The sequence below is a fragment of the Castanea sativa genome, chromosome 8, assembly GCF_040712315.1.
Source record: "Castanea sativa cultivar Marrone di Chiusa Pesio chromosome 8, ASM4071231v1".
NCBI lineage: Eukaryota > Viridiplantae > Streptophyta > Magnoliopsida > Fagales > Fagaceae > Castanea > Castanea sativa.
In genome coordinates, this window is record NC_134020.1 from 51,991,846 (window position 1) to 52,018,981 (window position 27,136).

Consider the following 27,136-nt stretch of genomic DNA (forward strand, 5'->3'; position numbering starts at 1 on the left):
GGAGATGTGGGGTTGAAACCACATAACTAGAGCACTACAAGTTTACAAATATTGTCATTATCATTGGGCTATCACTTGACTTCCGTAAAATGAACTTGAGTTCATAGACAAACACATAGGAATAACTGAGTGATACCTAGCTCATTACTGATATGGTACACAACAAAACTTCTTAATTGGAAGTTATAACCTTAGAATTTTAAACATAAGATTAAATAATAAAACATACCCCTAATATATAAAATAAAAACATAACAGTATTCTATTAGTAATACAAACTTTTAGCCCTCATAAGAAATTCTTGCTAATTCACAGGGGGAAGCATATCCTCAAAGCTCCCATTGCTTTTATTTGCTAAATTTAGAGCGCAACAATTTGCACACAGTGGTTATTGATACTATGAATAATAACACTTTCAAGTGAATATCTGAATGTGATTCCTCTCTCTCTCTCTCTCTCTCTCTCTCTTCCATTTGGATGAGCAATGTACTTTTGATAAAAGTAGCTATATGTCACCTAATCCCTGCCTATAACTCTTCAAGCCAAGTATGACAAGGACTAATCCAAGATAATCGTAATTGAAACTGGACGCCAAAAGTTGAAACTTGTGATTGTTCCATGGAGGAAATCTGAACCAAAATTCAGTAAGGAAACTTCTTCTTACAATGGCCTTCTCATGGCTGAATGTGTCAAATGAGAACTTTCCATGGTACCTGCCAAATCCACTTCCACCAACTCCTCCAAATGGGAGGGTATCAGCTGCATACTACACATAGCCAAATGCAAGCCTTTAGACTAAGAATTTAGAAGATATAAGCATTGAGGTCTATTACACTGATTTTTGGCCTTTGTAATGAAGTGTAGTTTAATATTCACTCATTAGGCACAGCTCAGACACTTTAGTTTACTTGAGAAACTAAAACTAGTGCAGATAATTAACTTATCGATAACATACTTGAATAATTGTATCGTTGAATGTCACGCTTCCAGATGATGTTTCAGAAATCATCCTTCGTTGGAGTGTTTTATTTTTGGTGAAGCAATATATAGCCAGTGCTTTAGGCTTTGAATTTATGAATTGAATACTGTCTTCAATCTTCTCTAGCTGTCAAACCAAGAAAAGAATCACTATAAATGTACAACATGCCTTATCTGCGACTGAGTACTCAACTTTCTTGAGCTACCACCACAATCATATATATACTGCCCATTAAGGCCAGTAAAGAAACCTATTAAATAGTACATTATTTCTGCATGTGTCTTACTGTAATTATTGGAAGCAATGGACCAAAGATTTCATCTGTCATAATTTCTGCTTGGAGAGGAGGATCCAACAAGATTGTTGGCTCAATGAACCTGAATGGAGATCAATAACAAGCATATTAAAACTAATACTTGTGAAACATACAAATTAAAGAACAAGACAAGCTGTTAAAGAAAATTGTCCTAATGAAAAAAGGGGGGTTAAGAACAGAAGCTCAACTTTCTCTTATATACCAAGCATTTTTCTCTTTTCAAATCCTTAAAATATCACAATGAAATAATTTAATATAGGATTAATCCCATATAAAAACCAATTTATAGAATATGAACGCTATGAATTCATATATAACCAAAACTTCTTTAACAAAATGGAAAAGGGAGGGGGGGGGGGTTTAAAGAGAGAGAGAGAGAGCTTAAACAATAAGGTCCATATTCACAAAAGAGATTAAATAATGTCAATTACAAGTTATCTTCATCCACTGAACCACCGTAAACAGTAGAGGAATCAACATGTGGATTCTTAAGAAGATTCTTAAGTCGTAAGAGATGTTGTTTATTTATTATCCTTGCAATGCTGTGTGATTCCTTTGGATTTTCTCCAAACATTTCCTTGATCATACTCTTCATCAACTCCACCTGAAAAAGAGTATCATTATTTCAAAATGTTGTTGCATTACAAACAAACCCCAAAAAACTTAAAAACTCATATAAGATTTAGCATAAACTACTACTTTCATACCACAGTGCGTGTAAATTTCTTTTCAACAAGGATGTAGTCTATTGCTATGCATGCTTGACCAGCACAGCAACCAAATTTCCCATAAACAATTCGTTTTACTGCCACCTTGAGATTAGACAGCACAAAAGAACTCAACTTAACATATTGTCATAACATAGACTAGAAATGCATGTGTGTAGGCCAATTCTGTGACTATAAAATATTATAGTGTAACACACTAAGGCCAAAGTTACCTTTACGTCCCAAGAGCTAGAAAGGGAATCAAGAACGGCAGGGCATTTTCCACCCAACTCTAGAGTAACAGGTGTTAGATGCTTCACAGCAGCAGACATGACAATCCTTCCAACATGTGCACTTCCTAAGCATTGAGATTAAGATTGAATTACTTAATCTTTTAAAACCAATGGTTAGAATAATGATTAGGTGAATAAAATTCATTATTGCATATCAGTCTAAGCTTTTGGATCAAGTGTTAGTTTATCATAATGTTACAGTGAGTGATCATAAGTTTGAACCATGTCTTCACTTTATTTCTCATTAAAAAAGTTATATTGAGCATGAGTCTGGATCACTGGCGGAGCCAGAGGGGAGCAAGGGGGGGCACCTGCCCCCCTGACTAATAAATTTTTTTTTTTTTTTTTTTTTTTTTTTTGTATTAGTAGTCACATGGAGGAAAAAAGAAAAAAGAAAAAAGACTTCTACTTGTTGAAACTTGAAAGTGACCAAACTACCTATTTCACTATTTTTTTTATTTTTATTTTATATCATTATTTACACTATTTTTACTATTTATGATACTTTTCACAGCATTTTATCTTTGAATGATGCTAAAGATATTACAAATTTTACTACTTATATCTTACAAATTGGCATGTCACCAATCACAAAAAATAATTTCAAACATTTATTCATTATATTTTTTAAGTAACACTAATCATATTTTTACTCCATCAATTTGTAAATTTTTTAGTAGCTATAAATTGGTTGTTTTTGTTTATTTATTTTAATAATATGAAATATATTCATATTTGCTTACAATTGTTTATTTATTTTGTTATTATTGTTGATTAATGTTTTTTTAGATAAATTTTACTTTTAATATCGTCTTTTAATTTTGCCCCCTCTAGACTAAAATCCTAGCTCCGCCACTGGTCTGGATCCACGTGCGAGGGGCAGTGTTAGAAAGATGAGAGACTGATTTTACCTGTAAAGAAGATCTTGTCCCATCTCTGCTGTAGGAGTTGTTCACCCACAGATGGTCCACCTTGGATAACCTTGACAGCTTTGTTGTCCAAGTAAGTGGAAATTGCAGTTGCTAGAAGAGAAGCACTAGCAGGAGCCAATTCAGAGGGCTTTAGAACCACTGTATTTCCAGCTGCTAATGCCCCTATCATTGGTTCCAAGGACAGTCCTATATTTTGTAACAAAATGACAACAATTCAATCATTATTAAGGATATGGAAGAAGAAAAATGAAGCAAACTATTATATTTTTTTCCCTAGTTATGTTAGAATAATGGTTTAATGATTGAATTCAACATTTACTATCCATTTAAGTTTTTGGGACAATCAATGATTTATCATGATATAAAAAACTATGATATTGAGTTTGAACTCTACCTCCACTCTAGCTGCCTCCTATTTAAAATATTAAAAAGTCCCCATTCTAGATCTCACTTGTTAAAGGGAGATTGGGCCAAACGTATAGGAAAGTGCTAGAATAATGATTAAATGAATAAATTCATCATTTCTTAAGATTTTAAACTTTTGAAACAATCAATAATTTATCATGTTCTCAAAGGTATATATAATAATTTACTTACCAAAGGGAAAATTCCAAGATGAAATAATGAGGACAAGGCCAAGAGGCTCAGGAACAATTTCTGCACTAGTGAGCAAAGCAATTTGCGGTAGTTTAGCCTATAAACCATACATTAACGAGAATTGTTAGTATATGTTGCCTCAATTTACTACGTGAATATGTTTCTCACAAAAAACATTCTTGAATTTTATTAGCAAGTGACTAAATCAACATGGTGGTTTATGTATAAACTTTAACTTCTTTGCTTACTGGAAAGCAGGAAAATTTTAGAAGGTTCTACAAACTCTTTTTTTCCATGTAGAATCCCAATAAAATATTATTACACCAATTTTTTTATTAAATTACACTTTGATCCTGAAAGTTTGAGATTGTCTTAATTTTGATCCACTAAGTTTGATTAAGTTTTCAAAATAATCAATATTTCATCTATTGTCATGACTAATTTAGCTGTTAAGTGTCACTAAACAGCATTATTTCTCTTTTAAAAAAAGAATTAAAAAATTTACCGTGTCTCCCTTAATGGCCATAGGAGTCACCGACATAGACATAAGGACCAAATGAAATCAGACTTGGTAGACTAAAATGAAAAATCTCAAACTTAAGAGACCAAAATGAAAAAAAAAAAAAAAAAACCAAAATTAAAGAGTTAAAAATATAATTTAGTCTTTTTTGGGGGGTTTATTGTTATGAAATATACAAATAATTCGTTTCTTCTTTCTTTTCTCTATTAATTATTATTATTATTAATAATGCCATGTAAGTTCTAGTAGTTGAACTTACCTTTCTTCCTGACATCCATTCCCTCAAAGACTCCAATGCCAAATTCAGTGTCTTAATCAAGGTTCCTATCTGCAAATAAGGAGAATTTATGTATAACAAAAGCAAGAGTCAAACTCTCAATCTCTCCTACATCTTAAAAATGAATCCAATAGTCTTTACCACTATTTACATCCTTGTAAAAAGATGTTCAAATTCTATTCATGTTCATTTTCCTTTGTGAGGGTAGTGAATAATTAAACAAATTTCTTGTAATTTTGGCTAAGAACAGTTGTGCAATATTACTTCTAAACCCATTTTATGTGATAAATAATATTAGACCCTACCAAATGAAGGTGATGAATTTGTGTGTTCAAATCCTATTGGATGTATGCGTAATTTACCAAGGAATTTTTTTTTTTATTAGAAACAGGACAGCCACAAAAACATGCACTGAAACAAGTTATTATGACTACTATAAAAATAAAAAAAAATTGTGACTCTTTTTTTTAGAGGGTAATCCATATATGTGTGTACATATAGAAAAAAAAGTTATTATGACTACTATATAAAAAAAAAATAAAGAAGAAGTTATTATGACACTTATTTTTTAGAGGGTAATCCATATATGTGTGTACATATAGAAAAAAAAAGTTATTATGACTTTTAGTAACCTCTCAAACAGGTTATTATGACTGCTATAAAAAAAAAAAAAAAAAATTATTATGACTTTTATTTTTTAGAGGGTAATCCATATATGTGTGTACATATAGAAAATTAAAAAAATGGAACAAGATATATAGTTTGTATACCTCATCTCTAAAAGTCTCAACCTGATGCTTTCCCAAGTCTTGCATAAGAGCATTAAGGATATCACCCTCTTTCTCCTTTAGCAGAGTAAGCAACCCTTTGAGCTGTGACTCTCTCCAAGATGCTTCTTTAGTCTTTCCTTGACAGTAATACTCTCTCATCTCCCCCAGATCTCTTTCGAAGTCTCTCAAAGTCTCCATGGCTTAGAGGAAGAAAAAAAAAATGTGCACTAAACTCTTCATCCACACAGCTTAATTCAACTTGTCTTCTTTAATTTGCCGACTAGTTGGGTTCATTAATTAAAGCTTCTCCTCATGCAGTCTACGTTACCAGTTCATTGTAAATATGTGGGGTCAAGAGAGGGTTAAGTGTCAGCTTCCACCTTTCAGAACAGATGTACATTTATTATTAATTTTTTTACAATCTTATTTAATTATTTTTATGGGACAATATGACTCTCTCTTTTTTTTCTTTTTCTTTTTTAATGGAATGGGACCATATGACTTATTATTTTATCAAGTAATAAAATTCATCCATGTGGCCTAGAATGTAGCATATCCACATGGCCTGGAATGTAGCGAATCCAAATGGAATTATATGGCTTATTAATTTATCAGACAGTGCAAAAGTGATTGTAGACCTGACTAAGTTTAAGTTGTTTAACACCAGTGCTAAAATAGAATATACTCCCCTCTTCTTAATCATGGCAGTTGTTTGTTAGGCAGCTTTCACCAAGTCAGAGAGGAGAATGTATTCCAGGGAGGGAATAAATGTGCCGACGCAATTGCAAAAAGGGGTTGTTCTATGCCGGAGCCAACTCTGATATTTCCTCTCTTGTTAATATGTTTGCTTCTAGTCTGTATTATGTATGTTCCATTTAACCTAAAAAAAAAAAGAGAAGAGTTTATCAAACAGTGTTCTTCTTTCGTGTATAGTTATAAGATCATATGTAGTGAAATATAGGCAACTTGATTTGCTTCTTTAAGTTGTTTGGTTCTTGGCTTTGTTCTATCAACTTTTTTTGATGTATTAGTTCTTGAGCAAGCTAAGATTTGGTTTTTTGTCTATAGTTTATGGTTCCTTTGTTAATAAATTTTTTTTTGAGAAACTTATTAATAAATTTGTTGATATCAAAAAAAATTTATTAGACCACATGTAGAATTTAATTAGAAAAACTAAAGTTTAGCACCTAATTAAGGATTGTACAGTACCTAAAATCTAAAATTTACCTTATTTAGAAAACAGTAGCATATTCTTTTGCATTTTTTTATGGGTCCAATTATTATATATCGGGCATACATTAATCATTTATTTTAGGAAACGTTTTATGAAAAATTGAAAAAGAATAATATTAGAGATAGTGGTGGGCCTTTTGTGTTTTGGGCTTCATTTCTCCTACTATACCACTTGGCCCTTGATTTTGAGGTAGGAGAGCTGAAATTGGCTTAACTGAAACATACTTTAAGCTAGCTTGTGAGCAAGTTAGGCCATCTCCATGTAGACGCGCATTGGCAGGAACCTTAAATGTATAGTGTGCTCACAGCAAGAACAACTGTTGCAGATATTATAGCAAAAGCCACAATATAGAAAGATAACTAAAACATTTCTAAATAATAATAACGCGTAAATAACACAACAAAGGAGAGTAACGAGGTTTGCAGAATTATACAATCATGAATAACAAAATTGCAGCAAACAGTTTAGTAATAAGGCTACAAGTTAGTCATTTGTTAGCCAAAAATGAGATTCATTTGCTAAAAGAAAGGGCTTAGCTTTTCACCTTTTCAGCAAACATAAGTCCAAAAAGTGAGCCGATCTCCAATGTGGGTAACCTTAGAGAAGACTCATGCCGTAAAGATTACACGCTTTGGAATAAGGACCTAGATAACTTAAACTTAAATTCTTAACTTATCAGAAAATGGGTCTATTGAGAGGAAGAGAAATGAGTAGACTCTTGATGCATGCCTTTTTTCCTATCATTCATGTTTTTCTTGGATTTCCGTGTCCTTTCTTTTTTTCTTTTGCTCTTTTCTTCTTCGTTCTAACTCTATTTCTCGTCGTTGTTCCCCCCCCCCTCCTTTTCTTCACTGTTCACAACTATGGCCTTTTATACTGCCTGCCGTGACAGGATTTACCATTTTCACTCTTTAACTGCTTTTGGCTCATTGCGGGTTTCCTTCCAACTCAATTAATGATTATTTTTTATTTTATAATGATTATTTTTATCATTAAATTAATACACTAATTGGTTTATAATGTAGGTGGGTTCAAATGCTATATCTCTTATTTAATGACAAAAACTTTACCAATTGAGCAAACAGAAACTTACTTGAATTTGCTTCTCTTTATTTGCATATTATAAATTTTTAATAGGCTTTACTTTTTTTGGGTATTAATAAGCACCTAGTGCAAAAATATGCTACAAACTTCAAAAGTCACATGCAAAAATGTTAATTTTTATAAGGCTTTTGTTAAAAATGCCCTAATTGTAATGGTTACATTGTATTTAATGCTTTATTAAATAATATTTTTATACATTTACAAAAAAAGTCATATTATGTACAAATTTCAAAAAAAGCACACACGACCATAATAAATATATGCGTATAAATCAATAAATCATTAACAAGTGTATTTTTTTTTCTTATATTACTATTTGTAAGGGCTTGGTTTGGATCCTAAGTCCAAGACGTAACTAGATTAGGGCTCAAAGAGCCCAGCACAATGAATTTGTAGAGAGTGAACTTAAAAACTAGGCTTCAATGGATGGATTGAGTAATGCGCATAGTGGATTAAAGATAGTAAGAAAGCAAAGAAAATTAAGCTGTATGCAAAGAAAATCCTTCCTTGGCAAAGTCTGAGGTGGACAGGTCTTGAGTATATTTCTTTTAGACTTTGATACAATTTCAGTTCTTGTTGCAACAGTATTTTTTCTACAGATTCTCCGATCCCCCTTCATTCCTGGAGGTTCTCTTCCATTATATAGCCCATTTCTCTTGATCCTGGCCCTCCATTTGTTGATTATGTAGGCCACTACTTGAGTGCTTGTCCCATTAGACGCCCTTCCAAGTCTTCTGTGAGTTGTGACAACCAAGACGGCACTGTTTAGGGGTCATCTTCACATAAATGAGGCTAGGGTGTTTGGTGAGGTGCATTAAATGAGGTAGCAGTTACCATCTCTCCAATCACGTCAGGGCTAACCCCCTCTCTGAAGCTCATCCTCTACAGTGTGGCCCCCTCTGGAAATGTGTCATTGACGTGGCCATTGTTTGTCTCTCCGGCCCTACCATCCGAGTGTATGGACTCCTCAGAACTATATTGGCCTCTTTGGCCTTGGGTATGACACGTGGCATGATTTCCTTATTAAATTTCTATACCTCACAATAGCCCCTTAAAACTTCTGTTTTTCTCTCTTATTTGAGGAGAAAAATGGGGTTTCGATCTTGAGTGATTGACTCCACACACATCTTTGTTTTTCCCACATGAGAACGTCACTTCGCATGCCCTGTAACCATTCCTGGCGCTTCAGAGTCCATAATGTCTCATTAAATGCTCCATGCGACGCCTTGTTCCCCATGTCTTATGGTGAGATGGAGATCCTAAGGCTGGTATTTTTCCTCGAAATTTGGGCGAGGTAACTCCCGCCCAACTCTGCCTCCTATATAAGGCACCTGGGGGATTCATTTCTCTCATTTTCCAAACCTTCAAACTTTCAAGAAGCTCCTAAGGTGACTCTCACTTTTATTTTCATAGGTTCTTTCATTCCTAGGTTCTTTTCTCCTCGACCAGTCTCCTCGGCCTCCTGTTTTCTATTTCTTTCTTCACAAACATCTCTTTCGCTTCTCATTAGTCTGCTTAGATGGGTAGGTTTGCTCCTTTAGTAGATACCCCCGTAGGTATGGAGGGGTTTAGGGCCCTGTTTCGTATTCCCTAGGGCGTCTCCTTGCAGTATTGCCCTCTAGGTGATTGGCATACCCACAAAAAGGAAGGAGAACTCGTCATTCCCATGAACACCTTCATAGAAGAGGGAATGAGGCTTCCCATGGGTAGAGTGACCAGGGACTACTTGATCTCCTATAAGATATGCCCTCACCAATGAGCGCCTAACCTGTTTAGGGTTTTAGGTAGTGTAGATGCTCTCAACGAGCAAATGAGGTTAGGCCTCATCTGGCACGACGTTGTTTGGATGTACGAATGCCATCTGCTTACAGAGTCGGGCTATTACCTTAAGTCTAGTTTTTCTGACGTTAGGCTTATCTCGTCTCCCCAAGTCCAACAAGGGCATAGCGGTCTTCACTGCCCAACCCAGGAGGGAGCACCAGGTGAGGTACCCTAGGTTTAGGCCTTTTCTTAAAATTAAAAAAAATTTAAAATAAAAAACAAGGGAATTAGTTTTGTAGCTTACTTCCCTCTTTGTTCCTTTAGTATTTTGTTCCCTTCTAACTGAGGGCTTGTTTTTCTAACTGTGGTTTTGCTTCCTCAGCTGTTTTCGCAAATAAAAGATATGTGGCCCCCAACCTTTACTTTGTTAACGTTCCAGATCTCAACAGGGTGCTGAGAGCAAAGGTGTTTTGTGACGAGGACAGACAACTGAGAGTTGTCCACCTTATCCTCGACTTCAAGCCTCTATCCGATAAGTTTCAGGATGTAGGCAACGCAATTAGAGCAGGTGATCCTCGGTTGGCTCGAATTGATGTCTTGGTGCCTGGATTCCTAGCCCGAGAAGGCACCATACAAGTTGAACTGCCGTCCCATCATTATCCCCATGAAGCAGCAGTTCCGAGAGAAGAGACAGCTTCTTCGCACCTGTCACTCGAGGTGAAGATAGACCAATTTCAGCTTGAGGAAGAGAGAGAGAGGAGCAGGGAGAGCCTGTGATTCAAGTCTCAAATTCGAAAGACAAGCTTGACAGATCTTTAGGCATCACTCCCTTCGGATTCGTTGTTGCACGTGTAGTTAGTAGCTTGAAGGAAAAAGAAGAAGAGGAAATTTCGCTGGATAGGAAGCAGGGTCTACGTGAGCTCCTCGCGAACAGGGCCAAGGGGTTGGCACCCAAGGACACTACAAGGTCTAAGCTTCCTCATCCTCCTCCTTCTCCTTCAGTCAACCTTTTTGCACTTGCCAACTTAAAGAAGAGGAAGAAGGACAAGGAGGTGGCCAAGGAGGGGGGTTGGTCCCTCATAATGAGGATGTTCCTCCAAAGCTTCCAAAGACAGCCAAGGGCAAAGGGAGAGCTTCCTCGGTCGAGAGCAAGGAGGATCGGCACGTGGTCGAGGTGCGCCTTCAGAATCCAGCGTGGAACCGTCAACTAGAGTTAGATGGGGCAGCCATACCATGGAACTCCACTATCAGGGAGTTCTAGGGAGGGAATGCCCATTACCTTACTGACGCCCTAGAGCAGCCTACCGAGGGATATGGCTACTTTGAAGAATATGAGGCAACAGGACCTCTTTCTGTCCCTGAAAAGGGACTTGGCCTTGGTAAGCTTCTTAACATGCCTTAATAACCCCATGCTATGTTATCTTTTCCTTATTTGATAAAGCATTCTTCTATTGTTTTTGTGCAGGCCATCCAGGAGGTCTTTATGGCTGAGGAGTGGGTGAAAGATGCCCGAAACAAAGCTAGGCTCGCGGATAACCTCCGTGTAGAGACTAGTAAATCCTTGGCCACCGCAGAGAGTATGAACAAGGAGCTGGCTCTAAAGTTGGCTACTACGGGTAGGGATCGGAAGAGCACTGAGGCTGGCCTTAAGACCGTTAAGGCGCAGGCTGAAGAGTAATGTAAGAATCTTCACTACGCTGAGATAGAGCTGACCACGGCCAAACAGGAGGTCGTGGCTTTGAAGGCAGAGCTGGAGAAGGCCAAAGAGGCTGCTCAAGCAGCTAAGGCAACAGCAGATGCTTCGGAGCAGAAGTTCTATGAACTTAGGGTGCAGGAGACCAAAGCCCGCCTGACTGAGGAGTTGGCTGAGGTCTACAGGGACTACTGCCAGAAGGTGTGGACTGAGGCGGCGAGGTGCTGAACCTGGCTGGAGTTCCTGTTGCTTCGGAGTGGAGGAGGGCTAAAAACATTTATTACCCATCAAACCTCCGAGAAGCTCCTGTAGCATTTCTAGGCTCGAAAGCAGATGCGGTTGCTGTAAAAATTGCCCTTGAGCAGCTTCCAAGTACCCAGGCCTCTCTTCCCCCTCTTGAGACCTAAAAAGGGCCTTACAAGGTGGGTGGCCAAAGCCAAAGGGTGGAAGGAGCCAAGGGCGAGTAGGCTAAAGCTCTACCAGAGGCCAAGGACCTAGAGGCTGACTGAGGCAACGACACTTCTCCCAAGAGAAAGGATTCCAAGCTGATCAAGCCTCAAGTCGTGGCCCAGGGGAAGAAGGCTAGCTCGGGCAAGGTTGCTGATCCTTTTGTCTCCCAGCCAGTCCGCAAAGAAAACCCTCCTCCAGCCAAGGCTTAGCCAAGGATTTTTCTCTCTCTTATTTTTTTTTATGTACTTTTCTTTTGTTGTGGCAGTTTGCCACGGTTTATGATGTATCTTTCCTTTTGTTCAATGAAAAGATGTTAAATTTTGCTTTATGAACTTTTACTTTTTCCTGCAATATTTTTCTTTGATTGGTTGTAGTTACTATTCTGTCTTTTGATGAGAGTTTAAATTGATGGTGCTTCTAAAGGTGAACACCCATACTTTAACAAAAACTAATAGTAATGAATTGTTGTTAATTCAAATAAATTAAGCCCATGTAAACAGTGAGAAAAATAACTATGTGTTGGTACTAAAAACTGTATAATCAAAAGGAATGTCTAAGTCTTTAGAGGCAAACAAAACACTTAGCAGAAAAAAAGGGGCGAGTCCTCTGTAGATAGCCGAGCTATAGACATCACCCTGGATGGCTGAAAACCAGTCCTCCTTGGAGCAGTAAGAATGACACTAATTGTACCCAAAGGTGGCCTTGCAGAAGCATCTCTCTGAGCTCCCGACCTTGCCTGACCACCCTATCTGTTGGGTTGGTACAGGAATTGCTTTAGCTTTCCACTTCGAACTAGCTGCTCTAGGTAACTCCACAAAGTCCTGCAATCTTTTATGGTGTGTCCTCGGTCCTGGTGGTATTGGCAATGAAGGCTTTGGTTGCACTTTGTGGGGTCCCCTCCCATCTTATTTGGCCATTTAAAGTATGGCTCATTCTTTATTTATTTTTTCCAGGATTTGATTTACTAGCTCTCGGAACACCGTGTTAAGCACTTAAGCAGCAATAGATCCAGATTGCCTAGCAAAATCTCTCCGATGACGGTTATTGTTGTATCGGTTCGACCTAAAATCCCTTCTATCTTGAGGGACCACCTTAGCCTTCCCTTTCCCTTGCTGTTGATCCTCCTCAACCCGCTTATACTCGTCAATACAGTCCATAAGCTGACGCACACTCCTAACAGGCTTCCTAGTCAACGACTTTCACAAATCATGCTTGGTAAGTAGGCCGACCTTGAAAACATTATGGTCACATCATCAAAGTTCTCATCTATCTCATTGAACATCTCCCAGTACCTATCAGAATACGTCTTCAGGGTTTCCCTTTCCCTCATAGTCATAAACAATAGGGAGTCCAAAAGCCGATGAACTCTACTACAAGTTACGAAGCAAGAGCCAAACGCTCTTGTAAGCTCCTTAAAGGAGTTAACAGAACCTTCCTTCAGACCATTAAACCATCTCATCGCCACGGGCCCCAAATTGGATGGGAACACCTTATACATCAAGGCCTCATTCTTCGAATGAACAACCATTCTTTGGTTGAAGTGGCTAACATGCTCCACAGGGTCCATTTTGCCATTATACGTGGTGAACGTTGGCTAAGTAAACCGCCAAGAAAACTTACCTCTCTATCCTACTAGTAAAAGGTGACTTAGAAATCTGATTTAGAGCCCTACTCATAGCATCACTGCTCAGGCCTTTATGAGATGGGCTTTTCCCTCTTCACCTATCATGGCGCTCCTCATCACACGAAAAAGACTCACTGGAGGAGCCTTGACCTAAGCCAGTAGCTATTACCACTATCATCACTAGAAGAATGGTCAAAACTCAAAGGAGTTCCTCTGCGTCGCTCGTGGCATAACCTCCTTCACAAGCGGTCAATCTCCAGTTGCATGCTTTTAGTATTTTCCTCATGAAAGATGTAACTCCCACTTCGAGGTTGGCTCCTACTGGAGTGTGTGGTGCACACACTAACCTCTAGGTTCCTTTTTCGCTCAAGATTGAGAAAATGATCTTGACGTTAGGACCCAACAAACTCTTCTCAGTTTAGCCCTGAGCCTACCATAACTGAACGTTGATCTCACTAAAGCTCCAGTAATTCCCCACAGACGGTGCCAATTGTAAGGGCGCGGTTTGGATCCTAAGCCCAATAAGTAACTAGATTAGGGCCCAAAGAGCCCAACACAATAAATTTGTAAAGAGTGGGCTTAAAAACTAGGTTTCAATGGATTGAGCAACGTGCACAACGGATTAAAGATAGTAAGAAAGTAAAGAAAATAAAGTTGTATGCAAAGAAAATCCCTCCTCGGCAAAGTCCGAGGTGTACAGGTCTTGAGTATATTTCTTTTAGACTTTGATACAATTTCAGTTCTTGTTGCTATAGTATTTTTTCTATAAATTCTCCGATCCCCCCTCATTCCTGGAGGTTCTCTTCCATTATATAGCCCCTTTCTCTTGATCTTGGCCATTCATTTGTTGATTATATAAACCACTACTCAAGTGCTTGTCCCATCAAATGCCCTTCCAAGTCTTCTATGAGTTGCGACAATCAAGACGACACTGTTCAGGGGTATTCTCCACATTAATGCGGCCAGGGTGTTTGGTGAGGTGCATTAAATGTGATGGCAGCTACCATCTCTCCAATCACGTCAGAGTTAACCCCCTTCTCTAAAGCTTTTCCTCTACAGTGTGGCCACCTCTGGAAATGTGTCATTGATGTGGTCATGGTTCGCCTCTCCAGCCCTACCATCCGAGTTTATGGACTCCTCGGAACTGTATTAGCCTCCTCGGCCTTGGATATGACACGTGGCATGATTTCCTTATTAAATTTCTGTACCCCACACTACTCATAAGGGAGAATTTATTACCTCTTATATTAGATAACTTGCTAGTATTAGCATAAAGTATCACATCAATTATACTTTGAATGAACTTAATTATTATCTCACTTTTTAAAGGTATAATTGTATTTTTATCAACTATAAATAAGCATTTTGCCAAATGTTTTATAGTTCAACTAATATCTCTTAATGTTTCTAATTGAAACATCTAGAGTTCAAATCTTCCTACCTTTCAAATTATTAATAAATAGAAACTACAAATAACCTTTTTAGGAAGAGATCAATAGACTCAATACTATATCTTCCATTTATGTAATTTCTTAAAGAGTTAAAAGGATGGAAGATCCCATCTTTAAATTTAATTAAATTTAATCCCATCTTAAATTTATATTCTGAGATTAAAATTAAAGCTAACAAAAATTGGGCCCTGAGTCATTTGCAATTTTGCATTACAAAGTCCCTCCAACTCTAAAATGCCGACAAGCAGTTAAGCTAGGAATGAGACAAGCTGTAAAATTCACATGAAAAGTCTAGAATGTGGAATAATAAATAATTGTGCTTCTTCCTTTTTGGGTTACATTTGGGAATGGAAGATCTGAGGTCTCGTTGGAAGACCAGGACATGCAATTGGGCTTGGGCCCAATTTTTTGGTAAAGAGACAATTACATAAATTTCGTTCTTGTATTTTCAATTTGAAGAGATGGGAGATGGGACAATTTTTCTCTTTGTGACAAATCAACTGAACCTCTCCCCTTAACCAGAAAGAAAAAAGAAAAAGGAGGAAAGAAGAACCACCTCTCCCACCAAAAAAAGAACACAAAAGAACATGAAAAGTGCTACACCTAAAAAATTTTCACAACAAATTTTAGGTGATAAGTTGTTATTACTTTCTATTTTTAATTTTGAACCCACCATTGAAATTATTTTTTTGCCCAAAAATAATAGCCAGTAATAACTCATCACGTATAATTTATTGTAAAAATATTGTGAAAATGTTATGAATAAAATTTCTGATAGAAACAAACCCAAGCATTGAGAGAGAGAGAGAGAGAGAGAGAGAGAGACAAAGATAAATATATTTCTACCCCGGTAACAACTTATCACGTATAATTTGTTGTAAAAATATTGTGAAAATGTTATGGATAAAATTTTTGGTAGAAACAAACCCAAGCATTGAGAGAGAGAGAGAGAGAGAGAGAGAGAGAGAGAGAGATATATATATATATATATATATATATATATATATATATATATTTCTACCGATAGAGTCTAAATTAATTGATTAGTATTAGTTATCTACTATAAACCATTGGAGTATTTATAATGATGACTTTTTTTTTTTTTTTGGGAACAACTTTACCAAGACAACTTAAACTAAAAAAAAATACTGCAATTGATATTGATTTGAGATTTTTTTTTTTTTTTTTTGATACAAGATATCTAAGTGTATATGTGTATGGAAACTTGAATCCCGACTCTTATTCTCACACCCCACAAACATTTATACTTGTGGAGTGACCACCGCACCAAAGGTGCGCGATAGTTTGATTTGAAATTAATTTGGTATTTAGACACTCATTTGGACGATGATGAACACCACAAATATTCAATTGGGGTGATGGTTGGAAAATTTTGTAATTTAGAGCGCATATTGTAAATATGCCATAATTTAGAGTGGATAACTACAGTTAACTATTATACATATATACACAAATTATGATTTGGTGCAATAGCAAATTAGCAAACACAGTACATTTGTCTTTCAAAGTCTAAGATTACAAGTTAAAAAGTTGTTTTTTAATCTCAGCCCTTGTATCATAAATTTCTTTTAACCTTTTAAGGTTTTTATTTTTATTTTTTTTAACTTTTTTCTCTCACATCAAACAAACAAGTCAGCTAATGTAAAAACCATCGCTTGTCCAAAAAAGAAATCCCATATTCGTATACCTTTTGCAATGCTCCCCAATAGGGAGAGTGTGGGTTCAATACCTGTGATTAGTTCCCTCAAATATATATTTGTAGTGAAAAATATTAATTAAAACAAATTTTAATAATTGGTATTTTGGGATGACTCTTCCAACTATAGCACACCAAATTGCCAAATGTCTTGTGACTCAATGATATTGTCCAATCTCTCCCATGAAGTGAAAATTTTATTTTTATGTATTTTTTAGATAGGTAGATAATGGAGAAGGGAGATGTACGTTTCAAACCACATGACAGGAGCACTACAAATAATGTCATTAACGTTGGGCTATCACCTGACCTTCATGAAATGAACTTGAGTTCATAGACAAACACACACAGAAGAAAATAGGAATAATTGAGTGATACCTTGATCTAGGCTCATTGCTGAGACATACACAACAAGACTTCTTAATTGAAAGTTATAACCTTAGAATTTCAAATATAAGAGTAGACAATAATAAAACATAACCCTAATATATAAAATAAAAGCATAACTCAATTCTATTAGTAATACAGACTTTTAGCCTCACAAGAAATTCTTGCTAACTCACAAGGGGAAGCAGAAGCATATCCTCAATGCTCCCATTGCTTTACCAGCAACAATTTGCACACAGTGGTTATTGATATTATAAAGTATAAATAATAACACTTTCAAATGTATATCTGAATGTGATTCCTCTCTCTCTCTCTCTCTCTCTCTCTCTCTCCCTTTTGGATGAGCAATGTACTTCCAATAAAAGTAGCTATATGTCACCTAATCCCTGCCTATAACTCTTCAAGCCGAGTATAACAAGGACTAATCCAAGATAATCGTAATTGAGAGCAGACGCCAAGAGTTGAACCTTGTGATTGTTCCATGGAGGAAATCTGAACCAAAATTCAGTAAGGAAACTTCTTCTTGTAATGGCCTTCTCATGGCTGAATGTGTCAAATGAGAACTTTCCATGGTACGTACCAAATCCACTTCCACCAACTCCTCCAAATGGGAGGGTATCAGCTGCATACTACACATAATCAAATGCAAGCCTTCAGACTGAGAATTTAGAAGCTATAAGCATTGAGGACTATTATACTGTTTTTTGGCCTTTGTAATGTAGTTTAATATTCACTCATTAAGTGCAGATTACACAATTTAGTTTACTTGAGAAACTAAAAGTAGTGCAAACAATTGACTTATTGATAACATACTTGAATAATTGTATCGTTGAATGTCACGCTTCCAGATGATGTTTCAGAAATCATCCTTCTTTGGAGTGTTTTATTTTTGGTGAAGCAATATATAGCCAGTGCTTTAGGCTTTGAATTTATGAATTGTATACTGTCTTCAATCTTCTCTAGCTGTCAAACCAAGAAAAGAACCACTATAAATGTACAACATGCCTTATCTGCGACTGAGTACTCAGCTTTCTTGAGCTACAACCACTTTCATATATACACTGCCCATTAAGGCCAGTAAAGAAACCTATTATATAATACATATATCTGCATGTGTCTTACTGTAATTATTGGAAGCAATGGACCAAAGATCTCATCTGTCATAATTTCTGCTTGGAGAGGGGGATCCACCAAGATTGTTGGCTCAATGAACCTGGATGGAGATCAACAACAATCATATTAAAACTACTTCTGAAACATACAAATTAAAGAACAAGACAAGCTGTCAAAGAAAATTGTCCTAATGAAAATAATGGGATTAAGTACAGAAGCTCAACTTTCTCTATATACCAAGTATTTGTCTCTTTTCAAATCCTTAAAATAGCACAATGGAATAGTTTAATATGGGGATTAATCCCATATAAAAACCAATTTATTGAATATGAACACTATGAATTCATATATAACCAACACTTCTTCAACAAAAAAGAAAAAGGGAGAGAGAGAGAGAGAGCTTAAACCATAAGGCCCATATGCACAAAAGAGATTAAATAATGTCATTTACAAGTTGTCTTCATCCACTGAGCCTCCATAAACAATAGAGGCATGAACATGTGGATCCTTAAGAAGATTCTCAAGTCGTAAGAGATGATGTTTATTTATTATCCTTGCAATGTTGTGTGATTCTTTTGGGTTTTCTCCAAACATTTCCTTGATCATGCTCTTCATTAACTCCACCTGAAACAGAGTATCATTATTTCAAAATGCTGCTGCATTACAAACAAACAAAAAAAAACCTAAAAACTCATATAAGATCCAGCATAAACTACTACTTTCATACCACAGTGTGTATAAATTTCTTTTCAACAATGATGTAGTCTATTGCTATGCACGCTTGACCAGCACAGCAACCAAATTTCCCATAAACAATTCGTTTTACCGCCACCTTGTGATTAGACAGCAGAAAAGAACTCAACTTAGCAAATTGTCATAACGTAGAACAAAGATGCACAAGTGTGTTTTAAGATTTAACCAATTTAGGCCAATTTTGTGGCTATAAAATATCATTGCGTAACACACTAGGGCCAAACTTACCTTTATGTCCCAAGAACTAGAAAGGGAATCAAGAACGGCAGGGCATTTTCCACCCAACTCTAGAGTAACAGGTGTTAGATGCTTCACAGCTGCAGACATGACAATCCTTCCAACATGTGCACTTCCTAAGCATTAACATTAAGATTGAATTACTTAATCTTTTAAAACCAATGGTTAGCAAATGATTAGGTGAATAAAATTCATTGTTGCATATCAGTCTATGCTTTTGGAACAAGTGTTAGTTTATCATAACGATAGAGCAAGTGATCATAAATTTGAACCATGTCTTCACTTTACTTCTTATTTAAAAAATTAAAATATCACGTGTTGGGCCTCTCAGATTGAGGATGAGTCTGAGTCCACATGCGAAAGGAAGTTTTAGAAGGATGAGTGACTAATTTTACCTGTAAAGAAGATCTTGTCCCATCTCTGCTGAAGGAGTTGTTCACCCACAGATGGTCCACCTTGGATAACCTTGACCGCTTTGTTGTCCAAGTAAGTGGAAATTGCAGTTGCTAGAAGAGAAGCACTAGCAGGAGCCAATTCAGAGGGCTTTAGAACCACTGTATTTCCAGCTGCTAATGCCCCTATCATTGGTTCTAAGGACAGTCCTATATTTTGTAACAAAATGACAAAAATTCAATCATTATTAAGGAAATGGGAAAAGAAAAATGAAGCAAACTATTTTTTTTTTCCTAGTTATGTTAGAATAATGGTTTAGAGATTGAATTCATCATTTACTAACCATTTAAGTTTTTGGGACAATCAATGATTTATCATGATATCAAAAATTATGATCTTGAGTTTGAACTCTATCTCCACTCTACCTCCCATTTAAAAAATTAAAAACTCCCCATGCTAGGTCTCACTTGGTAAGGGGAGTTTGAGCGAAATGTAAACGAAAGTGTTAGAATAATGATTAAATCAATAATTTATCATGTTCTAAAAGGTATAATAATTTACTTACCAAAGGGAAAATTCCAAGATGAAATAATGAGGACAAGGCCAAGAGGCTCAGGAACAATTTCTGCACTAGTGAGCAAAGCAATTTGCGGCAGTTTAGCCTATAAACCATACATTAACAAGAATTGTTAGTATATGTTGCCTCAATTTACTACATGAATATGTTTCTAAAAAAAAAAAAAAATTCTTGAATATTATTAGCACGTGACTAAATTAACATGGTGGTTTATGTATAAACTTTAACTTCTTTGCTTACTAGAAAGCAGGAAAATTTTAAAAGTTTCTACAAACTTTTTTTTTCCCATGCAGAATCCCAATAAAATATTATCACACCAATTTTTTTTTTAATTTACACTTTGATCCTTACAATTTGAGATTTTCTTAATTTTGATCCACTAAGTCTGATTAAGATTTCAAAATAATCAATATTTCATCTATTGTCATGGCTAATTTAGCTGTTAAGTTTCAACAAAACAACATTATTTATGTTCTATAAAAATTTTTAAAAAAATTACCCTCTCTCCCTTAGTGGCCATAGGAGTCACGGACATAGTCATAAGGACCAAATGAAATCAAACTTGGTAGACTAAAATGAAAAATCTCAAACTTAAGAGACCAAAATGAAAAAAACCAAAAGTCAAGAGTCAAAAATATAATTTATTCTGTTTTGGGGGTTTATTGTTATGAATTATACAAATAATTCGTTTCTTCTTCCTTTTCTCTATTATTGTTTTTATTATTATTATTAATGCCATGTAAAGTCTAGTAGTTGAACTTACCTTTCTTCCTGACATCCATTCTCTCAAAGACTCCAATGCCAAATTCAGTGTCTTAATCAACGTTCCTATCTGCAAACAGGGAGAATTTATGTATAACAAAAGCAAGAGATCAAACTCTCAGTCTCTCCTACGTCTTAAAAATGAATCCAATAGTCTTTACCACTATTGACGTTCTTGTAAAAATATGTTCACAAATTCCTCGTGATTGTGATTATTATTTAACATGTTTTCAAATTCTATTCATCTTCCTTTTCCCCTGTGAGGGTAGTGAATAATTAAACAAATTTCTTGTAATTTTGGCTAAGAACAGTTGTGCAATATTCCTTCTAAACCCATTTTATGTGATAAATAATATTAGACCCTACCAAATGAAGGTGATGAATTTGTGTGTTCAAATCCTATCGGATGTATGCGTAATTTACCAAGGAATTTTTTTTTATTAAAAAAAAAAAAAAAACCCTATCCTACAAACAGGACAGCCACAAAAACATGCACTCAAACAAGTTAGTAACCTCTCAAACAGGTTATTGTGACTACTATTTAAAATAAAATAAAAATGTTATTATGACTCTTATTTTTTAGAGGGTTATCCATATATGTGTGTACATATAGAAAATTAAAAAAATGGAACAAGATATATAGTTTGTATACCTCATCTCTAAAAGTCTCAACCTGATGCTTTCCCAAGTCTTGCATAAGAGCATTAAGGATATCACTCTCTTTCTCCTTTAGCAGAGTAAGCAACCCTTTGAGCTGTGACTTTCTCCAAGATGCTTCTTTAGTCTTTCCTTGACTGTAATACTCTCTCATCTCCCCCAGATCTCTTTCAAACTTTCTCAAAGTCTCCATGGCTTAGAGGAAGAGCACTAAATTCTTTATCCACAGCAGCTTAATTCAACTAGTCTTCTTTGCCGACTAGTTGGGCTTCATAATTAAAGCTGCTCCTCATGCAGTCTACGTTACCAGTCTATATATGGATATGTGGGGTCAAGAGGGGATTTAAGTGTCAGCTTCCACCGGTCAAAACATACATACTTTTATTATTAATTTTTTGTACAATCTTACACAATAATTATTAGAAGGGTAAAACTAAAATAAATAAAAAATTCCGGACCATATGACTCATTTAATTACTTGTACAAGCATTTTCTCTTCTAAATAATTATTTTTACATTCTATTTCTCCTTAGTGGAAGTGATCTTTTTCTGTGCTACCAATAAATTCTTTTAAAAAATAAAAGGGTCTCTAAACACAAATGTAAGCACGTGATTAAAGGCTTGTAATAAATATTTTGGCTTCTTCTTTGGGTTACATTTGGGGGTGGAAGATCTGAGGTCTTGTTGGAAGACAAGGTGATTCAATTTGGCTTGGGCCCAATTTTTTTTGACAGAGACAAATGCATAAATTTCGTTGTTGTATTTTCAATTTGAAGAGATGGGAGATGGAACAACTTTTCACTTTCTGTCAAATCAACTGATCCTCTTCTTTGATTCTCAAAAAAAAAAAAAAAAAAAACTGATCCTCTTCCCTGTCCAAAAAAATAAAAAAAAAAAAAGAAAAGGAAGAAGAAAGAAGAACCACTCCCACCTAAAAATAGAACTCCAAATAGAACACCAAAGAACAAGAAAAGTATTTGCATCTAAAAAACTTTCACAACAAATCTGAATCCACCGTTGAAATTAGTTATTTTGAACCCAATGTTTAGATTTTATTTTTTCCAGTAATAACAGCTAATAACAACCCATCACTTAAAATTTATTATAAAAATATTTTAAAAATGTTATGGATAAGATTTTTTGTAGAAATAAACTCAAGCATTGAAATATATATATATATATATATATATATATATATATATATATATATATATATATAAAAAGTGCTAAAGTGGATGTCTAAAAGTCTTTGAGTATCTTATTATTTTTCTAAAAATATTTAGGAGGTGCTTGATAGAATAGTTTGAGATGCGTTTTTTATATTTTTTAAAATACGTATGAATAAAAATATGTGTAGAAATGTGTATAATGTTATTTAATCCTTATTTCATACACACCAAATAATTACAGAAAAAAAAAAAAATGAAACTTTTCTAGATAAATAGACCATGAGAGAGGGAGGTGGTTCAAACCATGAACATAAAATAAGATGCTTCTCTTCAATTTCTCTTTAGGTTTTTTTAAGCTCCCTTTATTACTTTGATTTTTTTTTTTTTTTTGGTATTTATTAGTGTTCAGTATGGTTGAAAATTTTTGGTAAACATGTTCTGAAATCAATGACATTATATGAGGACTTGTCAATTCACTATACGGCCTACGTCTTAAAGTGCTCTCAGTATCACTTCTTAATCAAACACCTATATTGCCTTGATCGGTCCATTTAATTAATAAATGGCACTGTCAGATTTAAAAAATTCACAGGATATATCCATTTGAGGGTATTTTAATCATTTTTAAAATTTTAGAAATATTTTAGTCATTTTTTAAAAATTTAGATTTTATGTTGTTTATTTAAATTTTAGATGGGTTTAGCGAGTATTAGTGGATTTATCTATTTAGACCCATCTAATTAGATAACCAAATAGGTCTTTACCCATTTAACTTAAATATTCAAATGGGTTGGGTTAAAACTTATCCAAATAAGATGGGTTCATGAATATGGATAAAAATGACACCCCTAATTCTCATGCACGCACGGTATGTGGATGTAAATGAGTTGTATTAGAGTTGTATCAGTTCATGCAAAAATTTCTATTTTAGTATAAAATAAAATGAGTTCTATTTTAGAACATCACGCATTAGATTATTTATTTTACATTACATTTCATTAAAAAAAAAACTTGTCTTAATTTTTTTTAATTATTTCTCTTTTTTCACATACAATATGTCAACAACTATCATCCACTCTCTTCCTTCATTCTCGAGATATGTAAAGAAATAATAAACAACTAAATTCAAAATGAATTACACGGTTATTGTTGCAAACTTATAAATAATTTACACAATTATATACATGCTGATCATTTTTAGGCAAAATTATGTATATTTTATACATTTTTTCTATTATACATGGCCTAACACGAACACTTAAAGCTATACATATATATATGAAACATTCTATATTGAAAATCTAATGGCATATATGCTTGCCTCGGTTTTGGATTAAAACGGAGCTTAAATGGAGTTTGTAAAGCATAAATTTGAATAAGTACTAGAAAATTATATGATAAACGAGTGAGGTAAAATTGAATAAGATGTTAAAGTTGAATATAACATATGAGAGAGAGAGAGAGAGAGAGAGAGAGAGAGAGATTATTAACTACCTGTGTCTTGTTAACTGAGTTTGTTAATGGCGCATGTTAAGAAATATTACTAAATGTTTGGAACAAAAGAAGAGAGGATGAGAAAGTATAGGAAAAAGTGACACGAATTATATTAAAGAGAGCAAGCAAGAGAAGCGTAACCAAATCCAAAACACGTGGGTGATGACTTCTATATGAGAGAAAGAGAGAATCGTTTAATCCACCTATTAACTGAAATTCAAGGGACCATATAGGATTTTTAGTAGCACAATAAGTAATGAGTAGTTCAAATGACACCACCTCACTAAAATAAGAGAATAGAGTAAGTGTTGAGAAAAATTGTTCAAAATTTTGTATACAATTAGTTTCTCCTCTCACATGAATGATGTTCATAATATATAATTTAATTAACGAGATCTACAATTATCCAAGAAGTTGAATTATTAATCACTGAGGATAATATACAGAACCATCAAATTCTCTTATAATTGTAATTTTAATGAAATAAAATGTTAAAATTAATTAAATTTATTGAAAATACTTGTAAATGAACCTGACAATAAATTTAATTAGCATCAAATTAACAAGAAAATATTTATTTTTTTTAAATATAAGAGAGAGAGAGAGAGAGAGACTTAATCCACCTATTAACTATAATTCAATGGACCATATAGAATTTTTAGTAGCACAATTCGTAGATAAGTAATGGGTCATTCAAATGTCACCACCTCACTAAAATAAGAGAAGCAAGTAAGAGAGTAGAGGAAAATTATTCAAAATTTCGTACACGATATGTGACTTTAATTAATAAGATTCACTATTATGTGAGAAGTAGAAAAGTAAAGAGATGGAAAATTGTTGAGAAGAAATTTACAATTATATCCTATTAAATAAAACAAAAGGTAACACTTTTTTATATTAAAAAATTGTTTGAGGACACTTCTTTTTTTTTTTTTTTTAAGAGCAAAAGTCAAAGGATCCAAAATAGATTGGAGAGAGAGAGAGAGAGAGAGAGAGAGAGAGAGAGAAGTACATAAAAAGAGAAGGACTAAAGAAGAAAACCAAAGAAAAAAAGAAATAGACGGGTTTAGAAAAAGATAAAAATTAAAGGAAGAAAAAAAAAAGGGAAACAAGTGGGTTTAGAAAAAGACAATAATTAAGGGAAGGAAGAAAAAAAAGGCCAAAGAATTTATGACAAACTCACATGCAACGTGTGCACATAGTTTTTAGTTTTTTTCTCTATCAAGAGTTTTTTCTTTATTTTGGGAAGAAAACATTTTAGTAAACCAAGAAAAAAAATACCGGAGCCTATCAAATCTTTTTCCTCTCCTCCCTTCAACCAAACACCCACTAAAAATATTTTCTCTCCACTTTTCTTTCCATTTTTTTTTTCCTACTCTCCTATTCCACTTCCAACCAAATATACTCTAAATATAATTAGCGCCAAATCAACAACAAAATAAACACATTTTTTTATAATAATTATTAATACATCAACTTATAAAATTTATGTAATAAAATATACAATATTAATAAAAAAATTGTTAATTACTTGATTAGTTCGAGCTTCCGGGTCCAAAGGGACCAAACTTCATTTAATAAAAGGAGCAAGGGTTAGAAGTGAGCATCAAAAGGATGCTCTCGATATCTTTACAGGTTTATAGAAATAAACAGCTAACTAGAAACTACCTTCATTAATATTGAAGCCAGAAATGACTAGCTAGGTTCTAAGTTCTAACCTCTCTCTCTCTCTCTCTCAAAAAAAAAAAAAAAATCTAACCTAAAGGCTAAAGCTAGCTACATGGATTAATTATGCCACACTCAGATCCTACTTCCTAGTGTGAAAAAGAGAGAGTTCGCATAACAAAAGCTACATGCTTGGAACTTCGTAGGCTTCAATTGGCCAAAAATATAGAGACTGAAAATGAAGGAGGCAAGTAGGTTCAAAAACATAAAAGAGGACGTATAGGTTAAGCTTCGCCTTTTTTTTTCCTTCATTTTTTAAGGTACAGTTTTATATTTACTCAATTTATCTTTCAAGCAAATTGAATCAATAAAAATAAGTTATGTTGGGTTAAGATAACTTGATCGCGATTAATTAATTCAATTGCCCAAGTTGATTAATTAGGTTAAATTGCAAGCAAATCTTGGAGGCACCAACAAATCACCAATTAAACTAAATGCAATGGAAATTAAATTAACATGGTGATTTGTTGACAAATGAGGAAAACCTCTTACAAGACAAAAATTCCACCGGATGAATTTAAGGTCACCATTCCCAAGAATCCACTAATCAATAATGAAGTGGTTTGTAAGTATAAAAAATCTTACCACTACCCTGGCCTATCCCGAAATACCTACCTACAGTTAAACCTTTGCCCCAATACCCAATGGAACTTGATCTTGTAGTAGCATTCTTTCCTTTGTTGCACAAATCTTCGATTTGTGACTAACTTATTTGTACAGATCCTAATACGTGACTAACTCCAGCAACTTTAATGATTGTTGTTGGCTGCAAAGTTCTTCACTTCTTCAACAATGAAGATCAGGAAGCACTTGGTTATAAAATCTTATGGTATACAAACATAGTAGCTTTTCACACACACACACACACACACACACAAAAACTCTTAGTCTCTTAATTCGTGTGTGACGGCTCTTAAAATAAACCTTATATATATCTAGGGTTGTGAGAGAAGAACCTTAATTAAACAAACACATCAACATGGGTCGAAATTTAGATCTGAAAATTTTGAATTCGTAAAGCTCGATTAGATTGAGCTTGTGTTGAGCTACTCATTAAATCTTGATAGCAGCTTTCTGTCGAGCTTTAGTAAAACAGTTTTTATTTATTTGTTTCTTAGATCAATCTTCATATCTTTAATACAACCACTTGACATGTATCAAACCCAACTTAGATCTACCTAATTTACAAGTAAAGTGTGGTTTGTCAAAGAATTAACCAATTACATAGAAAATATGAACCTAACAAGTTATACCAAACAAACTATGGTGATAATTAATGCTCCATGTAACAAAAAAGGAGCTCATTATTGACCAACTTTAAGCTGCGTTTGGATACAGCTATTATGGTATACAACTTTAATAAGTCTCACGGCACTATTCACACATTTAAAATTTATTTAGTTACAGTGTTTTCTGTTTTTTATTTTCTGTTTTCAGCAAAATA

General features: G+C 34.7%; 3 protein-coding genes across 4 annotated transcripts; all 3 read right to left on the bottom strand.

Annotated features, from left to right (window-relative positions):
* Positions 1-191: 191 nt before the first annotated feature.
* On the bottom strand, positions 192-5,661 carry LOC142605498 (aldehyde dehydrogenase family 3 member F1-like). Of its 2 annotated transcripts, XM_075776895.1 has the most exons (10): positions 5,392-5,661; positions 4,604-4,672; positions 3,825-3,921; positions 3,207-3,413; positions 2,236-2,360; positions 2,003-2,107; positions 1,727-1,899; positions 1,266-1,356; positions 956-1,105; positions 192-766 (listed from the first exon to the last, which is right to left on the bottom strand). In XM_075776895.1, the coding sequence occupies exons 1-10, from the start codon at positions 5,587-5,589 to the stop codon at positions 506-508; spliced, it is 1,476 nt and encodes a 491-aa protein (XP_075633010.1). In that variant the 5' UTR covers positions 5,590-5,661; the 3' UTR covers positions 192-505. The 2 variants fall into 2 exon arrangements, with proteins under 2 accessions (XP_075633010.1, XP_075633011.1); XM_075776896.1 differs by lacking the exon at positions 2,003-2,107 and having other exon boundaries at positions 5,392-5,619.
* A 6,964-nt stretch (positions 5,662-12,625) lies between these two features.
* LOC142606524 (uncharacterized) lies at positions 12,626-13,200 on the bottom strand. The gene is made up of 2 exons (XM_075777857.1): positions 12,863-13,200; positions 12,626-12,818 (listed from the first exon to the last, which is right to left on the bottom strand). Exons 1-2 carry the CDS (start codon positions 13,198-13,200, stop codon positions 12,626-12,628), a joined length of 531 nt encoding a protein of 176 aa, XP_075633972.1.
* A 3,692-nt stretch (positions 13,201-16,892) lies between these two features.
* Positions 16,893-21,592, bottom strand: LOC142605500 (aldehyde dehydrogenase family 3 member F1-like). Its single transcript, XM_075776897.1, has 10 exons — positions 21,300-21,592; positions 20,649-20,717; positions 19,874-19,970; positions 19,311-19,517; positions 18,907-19,031; positions 18,653-18,757; positions 18,377-18,549; positions 17,935-18,025; positions 17,626-17,775; positions 16,893-17,441 (listed from the first exon to the last, which is right to left on the bottom strand). The coding sequence occupies exons 1-10, from the start codon at positions 21,495-21,497 to the stop codon at positions 17,181-17,183; spliced, it is 1,476 nt and encodes a 491-aa protein (XP_075633012.1). The 5' UTR covers positions 21,498-21,592; the 3' UTR covers positions 16,893-17,180.
* Positions 21,593-27,136: the final 5,544 nt, after the last annotated feature.

Coding starts and splice junctions, on each gene's coding strand:
- LOC142605498 (XM_075776895.1), bottom strand. CDS start 5,589: ATGGAGACTTTGAGAGACTTCGAAAGAGATCTGGGGGAGATGAGAGAG. Junction 2,361..3,206: donor GGACAAGATCTTCTTTACAG/GTAAAATCAGTC, acceptor CTCAATGCTTAG/GAAGTGCACATGTTGGAAGG. Junction 2,108..2,235: donor CTAGCTCTTGGGACGTAAAG/GTAACTTTGGCC, acceptor TCTAATCTCAAG/GTGGCAGTAAAACGAATTGT.
- LOC142606524 (XM_075777857.1), bottom strand. CDS start 13,200: ATGGACCCTGTGGAGCATGTTAGCCACTTCAACCAAAGAATGGTTGTT. Junction 12,819..12,862: donor GTGACCATAATGTTTTCAAG/GTCGGCCTACTT, acceptor GTCGTTGACTAG/GAAGCCTGTTAGGAGTGTGC.
- LOC142605500 (XM_075776897.1), bottom strand. CDS start 21,497: ATGGAGACTTTGAGAAAGTTTGAAAGAGATCTGGGGGAGATGAGAGAG. Junction 20,718..21,299: donor TTGAGACTTTTAGAGATGAG/GTATACAAACTA, acceptor CCCTGTTTGCAG/ATAGGAACGTTGATTAAGAC. Junction 18,550..18,652: donor AGAAATTTATACACACTGTG/GTATGAAAGTAG, acceptor ACTCTGTTTCAG/GTGGAGTTAATGAAGAGCAT.